The sequence below is a fragment of the Triticum aestivum genome, chromosome 2D (assembly GCF_018294505.1).
Source record: "Triticum aestivum cultivar Chinese Spring chromosome 2D, IWGSC CS RefSeq v2.1, whole genome shotgun sequence".
In the NCBI taxonomy this organism is placed as follows: domain Eukaryota; kingdom Viridiplantae; phylum Streptophyta; class Magnoliopsida; order Poales; family Poaceae; genus Triticum; species Triticum aestivum.
The window spans coordinates 189,874,740-189,884,223 of record NC_057799.1 but is presented as its reverse complement, the minus strand read 5'-3'; the positions used below and the strand labels follow the sequence as shown (position 1 = coordinate 189,884,223).

The 9,484-nt window shown below is 47.6% G+C and overlaps 2 protein-coding genes across 4 annotated transcripts; one reads left to right on the top strand and one right to left on the bottom strand.

The window, feature by feature from the left end:
• The first annotated feature begins 1,406 nt into the window (after positions 1-1,406).
• Positions 1,407-2,356, top strand: LOC123052487 (protein H2A.7). The gene is made up of 2 exons (NM_001426750.1): positions 1,407-1,690; positions 1,939-2,356. The coding sequence occupies exons 1-2, from the start codon at positions 1,502-1,504 to the stop codon at positions 2,152-2,154; spliced, it is 405 nt and encodes a 134-aa protein (NP_001413679.1). The 5' UTR covers positions 1,407-1,501; the 3' UTR covers positions 2,155-2,356.
• Positions 2,357-2,843: 487 nt separating this feature from the next.
• LOC123052486 (formin-like protein 11) lies at positions 2,844-9,020 on the bottom strand. Of its 3 annotated transcripts, none has more exons than XM_044475675.1 (7): positions 8,829-9,020; positions 8,197-8,745; positions 6,670-7,207; positions 5,712-6,588; positions 5,426-5,622; positions 4,571-4,806; positions 2,844-4,345 (listed from the first exon to the last, which is right to left on the bottom strand). In XM_044475675.1, exons 2-7 carry the CDS (start codon positions 8,350-8,352, stop codon positions 3,476-3,478), a joined length of 2,874 nt encoding a protein of 957 aa, XP_044331610.1. In that variant the 5' UTR covers positions 8,353-8,745; positions 8,829-9,020; the 3' UTR covers positions 2,844-3,475. The 3 variants fall into 3 exon arrangements, with proteins under 3 accessions (XP_044331610.1, XP_044331612.1, XP_044331611.1); XM_044475677.1 differs by having other exon boundaries at positions 2,844-3,437; positions 3,689-4,345; positions 8,197-9,017; XM_044475676.1 differs by having other exon boundaries at positions 8,197-8,739; positions 8,829-9,016.
• Between the last annotated feature and the right edge of the window lie 464 nt (positions 9,021-9,484).

The following is a 9,484-nucleotide window of genomic DNA, read 5'->3' as shown; positions in this document are numbered from 1 at the left end:
CGTCCATCTCCTTCGTCTTCGTCAAGCACCAGCCCGTCGTCAGCGTCGCCGTCATCTACCCCGACCACTTCGTCTACTCCGACAACCGCGGGCGACATTGGCCCCGCGCTGATTGGCGCCACAACCGTCGTCGAGTCCTTCTCTGCTGGCCTCTCCGACCTCTTCGACATGGCGTACAGCTCGTGCAGGTCCCAGTCTATGAAAGCCCAGTGCTGGCAACACCGCCGCGTGCCTTCGTCCACGACGTGTCCCCGGGCCTGGCAAGCCTGGTGCGGCACTTCGTCAACTTCGTTTTCGACCGTCTACGCATGCCCGGTGCTGGCAACACCGACGCGTGCCTTCGTCTACGACGTGTCCCCGGGTTTGGCAACCCCGGCGCGACGCCTCGTCAACATCGTCTTCTCCCCGGCGCACCACTACTTCGACACCATTGCGCCCATGCTAACTCGGCGCCCCCTTGCGCCCGCGGCTCCACGGCGGCTTCCTCGACACCGGCCACCCCGACTCAACATCGACCACGACATTCTTCACACGGCTACCTCGACCACGGTTACACCACCATACGCTCTCGGCTACATCGACAAACGGCACAAAGGGCTACCGCCTTGCTTGAGCAACCTCGTCGGTTTCTACTCCAGCCACGACTTCCGCGATGCGTCGACCGTTACGACTGTGGGGGGTGTCCGTCGGCTTGCCTTCGGATTCTTCTCCAGTCTCACCGTCTGCGTCGCTACCGTTGTGACTGCGGGGGATGTTGAGTATTATGTTTAGTTAGGAAATACGAGATAGATTAGGATATGTTCCGGCTTGTCTTGTACTCCAAATTGACCATGTACTCCTATATATATGCCCACGAGGCTCAAGCAATACAACAACTATTCCACCAAATCCCTCTCTCCCTTCTAACGGACACCACCGGCAAGCTGCCGCCCCCGCTACCCTGATAGCCTTTAGTGTTTTCTTCACTGTCTATGCTAGCATTGCGCTGCTATGTATCCGCTTTTGGGCATGTATCTCTTTTGCTTTGCTTCGTTGCTCGCTAAACATTGTGTCACTTTAACGGACATGTGTAAGGGCATTAGTTTAAGGCCGGGCAAGCGCCTCCTTTAAAAAAAACACGCACTAGCTTTCTCATAAGGAAATGAAAACGAGAAGCAGCCGAACAGAAGACCCGAAGCCGGCGGCCCATAGCCGCGGAGAGCAGCGGGCGGCGTACGACCGACCCCGAAACGGCGAAAATCCGAGGCGGCAAACCAAAAACCAACCGCCCCACGGCTCTTCCCATCTGACGGACAGGATCTCGCCGCTCGGCGCACGTAATCTCCGCCACGTCACCGATCCGCGCACTCCCCTCGCATTGGATCCCCTCGCCTATATAACCCAATCCCCACCCACCGCTCCTTCCTACCAGCCGTATACCCACACCACACCGCTTCCGCACTTCCTCCCGGCGCCTCGCTTTCCATTTCACAACCGCGGATCCACTCCGAGTACTGTAGACATGGCCGGAAGGGGCAAGGCGATCGGCTCGGGCGCCGCCAAGAAGGCCATCTCCAGGAGCTCCAAGGCCGGGCTCCAGTTCCCCGTCGGCAGGATCGCGCGGTTCCTCAAGGCCGGCAAGTACGCCGAGAGGGTCGGCGCCGGCGCCCCCGTCTACCTCGCCGCCGTGCTGGAGTATCTCGCCGCTGAGGTGCGTGGGATTATGTCATCCAATGCCTGATTTTGCTGTTTTCTGTGGTGAATTTCTAGCGGTCGGTGTCTAGTCGGTCGGTGGTTGGTTCGGCAAATTGGGGAATATTTCTAGGGTTTCGGATGAGGATGATACTTGTCTCTGCCTGCTCTCAGATTTGTCTGGGCCTAGGCGGTTCTGCTTGCTAATTGCGCTCGAAACTTTGTGGAATTTTGGAAGTAACCGTTGCGACTCCCTTGTTTGTGCAGGTTCTGGAGTTGGCCGGGAACGCGGCGAGGGACAACAAGAAGACCCGCATCGTGCCGCGCCACATCCAGCTCGCCGTCCGCAACGACGAGGAGCTCTCCCGCCTGCTCGGCATGGTCACAATCGCCAGCGGTGGTGTCATGCCCAACATCCACAACCTCCTGCTCCCCAAGAAGGCCGGTGGCAGCAAGGCCGTGGCTGCCGACGACGATAGCTAGATGACGACTCCTCCTCGGTGGTCGTGGGTGCTCGGCTGTATCCAGTTCTGTGTAGTAGCGTGTTCAGTTAAATGTTGCCTAGGTGTTGCGTTTTACTTCTAGGATGGTAGTACTGCTATTAGTTTCTGAATCTGTGTGCTTGTACCGGTGCTAAACTAGCCGTGGACAATGGTTGCATCCTTTGTAATTCGTTGTTAGTACGTTATATAAAAGTTGCACCTATGGATTGCTTACTTGCCAATTTCTACCACTCTGTTCTTGGTCGAAAATTTCCATCGTCTATTCTTGCCCAATTCTTTCATGGTTAGAGAACTCGATATAACTGCGAAATCCTTACTAAAATTAATCTGCGAAGCTGTTAGACTAAGGATGCTCTCGTCTTTACAATACGTAGGTGTGCTACGGCTCGAGTCAGGGATAATGGAATTTTGGCGGGGAGTAGTGGACTATGTGTGGCGATGTTTTTCACGAGCAAGACATTTGGCGGGAAATACTTGCGATCTAGTAATACCTGGGATAAAAAAGGATTCTGTAAAGAAATGGCACGGGAGACGAAACAATTATCACTCCTAATATAGCAGCGCTGCACATTGTTTTGAGTGCCCTGACTATCCAGACGGTGCAGAAACGGTAGGTACAGATCGACCACAGCACAGCAGCACGAATCTGGTACTAGGTCTCACGCCACATTGCAAAAGGCACACCAAGTCGCCCAGAGTATATAATCACATGACGCGAACACACAGGATGTTTCAGTTGAAAGGATGACAATTTACAGCTTTGCTCTTTGCAAAGGTATTATCATGTTTATGAGCCTGTGTGGTGCATCTCTTTCTTTCTAATGCTGCATTTATTCCCCTAAAAGAATACTATATTTATTCCTCTCCTTTCTGTGATGGTACAAATCCTAAGCGAAAAAACAGCAGGCAGTGTCACAGTCAGTCAGCCAGCCTGCTGCTTCTTCCTCCCTCCCTGTTCTGCACGCCCGCCCTAACTAAGGGGTCAGTTTTCTTCGCCGCCCCTTTCGACGGCTTCCGTTGCGACTTCTCCATCTTGATCGTGAATATCACCTTTGCTTGTTTGATAGGAGCCAAAGTGCAACAATTGCCTGTCAAGGACGTTATGGAAGATGAATGCCTTCCTTCAGCAATTTTATTCTGTTGCTGCAACAAGTGACCAAAGCCAGAGTTCGCTTTATCGTCAATTTCCATCTCTTGCTTTTTCTTTAGCTCCGGTTTTCCATCTCTTCTTACTAATGTTTTCAAAGGGCAAACCTCCAAGCGCTGGAAGGAAAAGGTAGGCAGAGTACCTTCGTTTAGAGTTAACTTCCCTCCTCAGAACTAGAGCTTGAACTATCTGCCCTCCGGTTTTGAATTGCCGGAAAAAGGTTATGCCGGGGATCTTGAGAAGACCTGGGTGTGTGGGAACTACGCCGGGGATCTTGAAAAGACCTGGGTGTGTGGGAAGGCAGAGTAACTTCAGTCTTCGTTTTCTTTGGAGTTACTTTTGATGCTTCTTTCACCTCATTGCAGACCTTGTCAAGCATTGCGAGAAAATCCCGCACTACGACAAATAACCGAAGGCCCTCATCCTTCCCTGTCCTCCCATGGAAATAATCGACAGTGCTCTTTACCAAGGACCGTATTTTCTTCTCTTCCTCTAGCAAGAAAGTAACATCAGTTTGAGACTGCTCCACGAAATGCACAAGCTTGCGGTGAAACCCACTATCTTCATCCAGACTTTTCATGCTTGTGTTCAAGAATTCTTTGGTTTTGCCAAGCCTGTGGACGACACTTGCTACCGACATAGCCAACTGATCTGCATCAAGGATTGCTGCATTCCTGACATTTTGAAGTTCATCTCCTAAACTGGACACAGCCTGCAGACCTAGTTGTTTATATTCCTCTTCAATAAGATCATTGTTGTCCACACTGGATACGCTGCCCGTCTGCTCCTTTGCAGCCCGTGCAGAACGGACACCTTCAGAATGGATCATCTCTTGAACAACAAAATGCAGCAGCGTTATCTTCCCATCAGTTCCTTTGACGTCGGAAAGCTTGAGCAGGGTGTCTAGTTTGAACGCTTGAGCTCCTCCTCTGAACGTGCCAACATTCATCCGATTCCCTGTTTTAAGTACAGCTTCTAGTAACTTCAAGAATAGACGGCTGTTTTTAAGCTCCTCACAAGCCATCTGATCAGGATTTAAATGCCAAGATAGCAGAGATAAGAAGATCGGTAGAAACATCAAGGTGCAGGAAGAGTGGTAACATCTACACTACGATAATCTCTATTATTACTTGATAAAAATGTTCATCGGTTAAAGGACTACAGAGCATCAAACAAGACTGATACAAGTCATACAACAGAACTGAATATAGTGTGGAAGCCAAATAGGTCATAATGGTAATGCTATTACCTCTAAGGTGGCAAAAGATTGCTTTACATTTGAAGTTTCCTCTGGTAAACCAGCCATGAAAAGTAATGCGTCCAGGCGCTCATAGATATAAGGAATGTCGAAGATTGCTTTTAAGAACTGCTCTGCAGGACCAAGCTGTGAGAGTTCCCCAGTATATAGTCGAAGCCTGAGCTCCTCATCAGTACTCGGGACCCATCTAATTAAGGTCTGTATCAAGTCGGATGGAAGTTCATTTCCTACAAATTATCGAGGGAAATTGATAAGGCAAAAGATGTTATCAGGAAATAGGATTTAATCAACATGTTCTTTGTTCTAAATGTCCAAATAGAATAGTCAGAAGCACATGAACCCATGCTTGAGGCGTCCATTCCAAAATATGGAGGCCAGATGTACACAAATGTGGTTAAGTCTAGAACCAAATGCCGATTTGAGCATTTGACATCACTTGCGTGCTACATAATCTTGCTGACTTTGTTATTAGTTCAAGAATTAGAGTTAACCTAGAAGACAAGACTCACATCAGTTTAGCAGAAATGTGTACTATTTGCTTTGAAAAATAGAAGAAACAAATGAAATCAAGTGATTCATTGTCCTTAGCACAGAAGAATAGCCGTAACTCCTGATTGTGAAGACACAAATGATATACGCAGCTGATATATTATTGCATGGAGTTATAGACCAGAAGCTGGATAAGTATTCGATGTACCACTGCAACTTAAAAAAAAACTGGAGCTTTGCCCAAAAATATAATAAAATAACTGTATCTACAAGACTGGCAAGAATCAGAAGAAGCCGCATTTCATCCAGGAAGAGCTATGCACTTGCACAGTATAAACGAGTGACAATACACTTTACCTTCCTTAACTGCACAAGAAACTTCCTCTGCTGAAACACTCAACGCCTTCAATGATATGGCCAGGTTCTGTGCCTTTTTAGGATCAAGTATCCTCACAACTTGGGCAGCTTCCTTTGATGCTATATCTTTTTTGGCATCACCACTCTTCTTGTCAGCATTACAACCAAAAAGTGTTTCAATAGCGTCCTCACTTAACCTGTGAAGAAGTACCATTAGTTATAAAATGGTGCGATCTTACAATAGTAGATAACTAGATATATAGCTCAGCTATCTCTACCAACTTACTGGAATGATCCAGCTTTAAGGTGATCCCACACCATTGATTTATTAGCATTTGTTGCTACTTTATCCCAAAAGAAGGGCTTAAGCTTTGTTTTAGCTTCACTAGAATCCTCATCTGTGTCTGTTTTATTGCCTGACTTCATAAGTGGTGGTGGGCGCGTTTTGGAAGAACCAGGCAGCGCTGGTGGTGGCGGGAGAGGTCCACCAGATTTTGATGGTGGTGGTGGTGGTGGTGCAGCTTTTGGAGCAGTAGGTGGTGAGGGTCCTGAGGGCGGAGGCGGGGAGGCTTTTGGAGCTGGTGGCGGTGAAGGTCCAGAGGAAAGAACTGGAGAAGCATTCGGAGGCAGCTCAAGTGCTTGAGGAGCTGGTGGTGAAGGAGGAGCCTTTGGTTGAGGCGCAAGTACTTGAGGATGTGCTGGAGGTGGCATCATTGGTTGAGGCATTGGTGTTGATCCTTGCTCAGAATCAACAGAAGCAGCCATTGGCTCGGCGGAACTGCTGTAGATTGCTGGATCAGTGTTTGCACTTTCCTGTGAAGTGAGCTTCACATGGTTATTTTGGCCAGTGTTTGGGTCTTCCTGCGAAGTTAGCTTCACATCACTATTTCGACCACTGGTTGGGTCTTCCTGTGAGCTTAGTTTCACATAGCTAATTTGATCAGTGTTTGCGTCTTCCTGTGAGCTTAGTTTCACATGGTTATTTTGATCAGTGTTTGGGCCTTCCTGTGAACTTAGTCTCACATAGCCAACTTGATCAGTGTTTGGGCCTTCCTGTGAACTTTGATTCACATGGCCATTTTGGCCAGCCTCTGACTGCAATGGCAATGCTCCCAGCTTAGTGACATCTATTAGATTTACACTGGAAGACTTGCAAGAATCCGCTGCAAATGAAAGCATAAAAGTCAGTGGTAGAAGAAAGAAAAACGTTGACTTGGAGCAAAATGGATGATACAAGACATTACATAGATTCAGGAGTTGCTTATTATCATAGGCAGAAGCCGCAGAACTTTCACGGAACATGCAGCAGCCAACGCAGAGAAGAGCTAAAAGTGCGATAACAACCAGGGACACACCAACGATAGTGGTAGTTGGCATGCCATCGCTGTCTTTTTTCCCCACTGATTTAGTTGCAGGCACTGCCTTTTTTGTAGTTGCTTCTGATGAAGAACCGTCAGCTGGTTTCCCTGGCGGAGGTTTTACTGCTTCATTTGCAGGAGCAGGTCCCGGAGTCAGCTCTTCTCTTATTGAGGCGATAAGTGTTTCGATATAACCATCGGGTAGGTTTTTTGGAACCTCAAAATTCTGTTTGCTTAAGCAGGTCAGCAAAGTTTGCTTGATATCTGGTGTCAGTGGGCCTGCACCTTTTCCAATGACAGGGGAAGTTCCCTTATTATCAGATATCCTATGGATGATATCAAGTACATGGTTGTAGTCGTAGTAGTTTCTAACATCTTGAAGGCTTTTCTTGTCCAATCCACATTTGAGCCACGCGTGTTCCACCTATAGATATCATAACGAGTGGTCACCCTTGTCAGTACGTGAAAATTAATCAATAACAGATGCTGATGAGATAAACTGGGTGTGCATCCTTTTCAGAATAATAATATGATAAACCAGACCATTAAAAATATAAACTACCATGAAGTACCAGTGAGAGTCAGCAGTTAGAGACTATTCCCTCTGTTTACAAATATAAGATATTTTGGATATTTCAAAATGGACTACATACAGACTGAAATTAGTGAACAAACACACTAAAACATGTCTATATACATCCGATTAGGAAAAAAGTTAGAACATCTTATATTTGCGAACAATATCATATTATCATCACATTCCTTACTTAAGGAAAAAATAAGTCTACATGCATCATACCAATAATAACATAGTTAATCCGACACATGCTACTCATTAAATAAGGAGTAATGTGTACCTAACAGGAGGGAACGTTAATAATTTGTTTCAAAATCTCTGCTTCTGCTTGCAGGGTTTTAATCTGTAGTCAGTATTTTCAATGCAGTAAAATCATAAACAGCTTTGGCCTCTGGGAACCACTAGAAATTCAGTGATCTTATCTATTCTGTCACAGGTAATTCGAAGAGCACCACATGACAATTCTGAATGCCGGCATCATGAGCTCATACATGTGGACCATATGTGTTGATAGAGCGAGGGCACCAACCTAAACACCATATCAGAAATATAGCCGGGCAATCCTTGCAATTCTGTCATTGTATGGTCTCGATGGTGGCAATTCCTGCCTTCCTGAACCGGTTTTTTCTCTAACAAAAGGATTGATACTCCCTCTGTAAAGAAATATCGGACGCTCTTATATTTGTTTACAGAGGGAGTACTTAATAAGTTAATTCTCACTTCTTAAGATGACCAAAACTAAACTACTTTGGTCTTGATCACAAACTATGGAATGACACCATCTCAGTACAGATGTTACTACCGAGTGCGATGAAATACATAGAAAATTTACTCACCCAATCGTCAACTTGCTTGATGAAGGTTGGTGTCAGCGCAGGTGGCGGCGACGTGTCGCTTGGGCCAATGAGCAATCGTCCGCAGGCCATTGGTAGGAAGAGCAGCACGGAGATGATGCACGGCGCGGGGAGCCATTCTCCCCTGCAGCGCCTCATCTTTTGCCTGCTCCTGCCTACACCGACTCTACCATCGCAATGTGATTCCCCCGGCTTACCGGCGGGAGGTTTGTGGCGACGGACAACAAATCCGTGAGCTCCCTGAAGCAAGTGGCCGACGAAATCCAGTGACGCGGCACAAATGTTTTGACAAAAAAAAAGAACTCAGAACAATGCCCCGCCCAAGTTCGCGTAAAATCGCGGCGATGACCTTCTGAAATCAGATGCCTCGAGGTGCTCCGAGAAACGCGCCGATTTTAAGGCGAGGAAGCTCAGAAATAATCACCAATGGCGGGGGATTTGGGGGGCTTCCGAGGCAGAGAACCGAATGCGCAGCCGCATTGCCCCCAGATCGAGGAAATCCGGAGACGCAGCCGGAGAAATCCGCTGACGCTTCAATCCGTCAAGAAATCAGCCGCAAGAACACGGGAGGGATTAAGAGGAATCACAGAAAGAACAAGTCTAGGAAAATGCACCAATAAAAGTAGGGCACCACCAAATTCGCGGCTGGACGAGCCACGAATTTGGGCGTGATCTGGAGACACCTAGAGGGCCAGCGAAGTCTTTTTCGCGCGCGCCCTCTCTGTTTTCTCGTCTCCCCGCTGAAATGGGAGTGTGGAGGAAGAAGCGGGAGGAGAGAGAGGCGTGATAAGTGCGACCAAGGATGGACATGTGCATATTCTCTTTTACGGAGAGAATCAGAGAAAGTGACACACTTGTACATGAACTGACATAAATTCCGGTGTGCAACTTTGTAAATCGTTTATTTTCCTTTGGTTTCGTTTACATTCTTGTCAAAGAACTTAAAGTCGGTGTGGAACGACATCTATGGGATCACAAAAATCCCTACTACGGTTGCCGGGGCGCAGGGTTGCGAGAAGAACAGGATTAGTAATCAGTACACGGATCGTTTACCCAGGTTCGGGCCGTGAGGGTGCGTAAAACTCTAGTCCTGCTTTAGTGGATGTATTTCAAAGAGTTCTTAAGCTCTCGAACTAGCTATGGTGGGGTGCGTGGTCCCAAAGAGCCGAATCCTTCTTCAGTATGCCATGGGCCTCCTTTTATAGTCGAAAGGGGCTGCCACAGTGGCATACAGGAGGTGGAAAGGCGTACAGTATTGCGAGCTTATCGC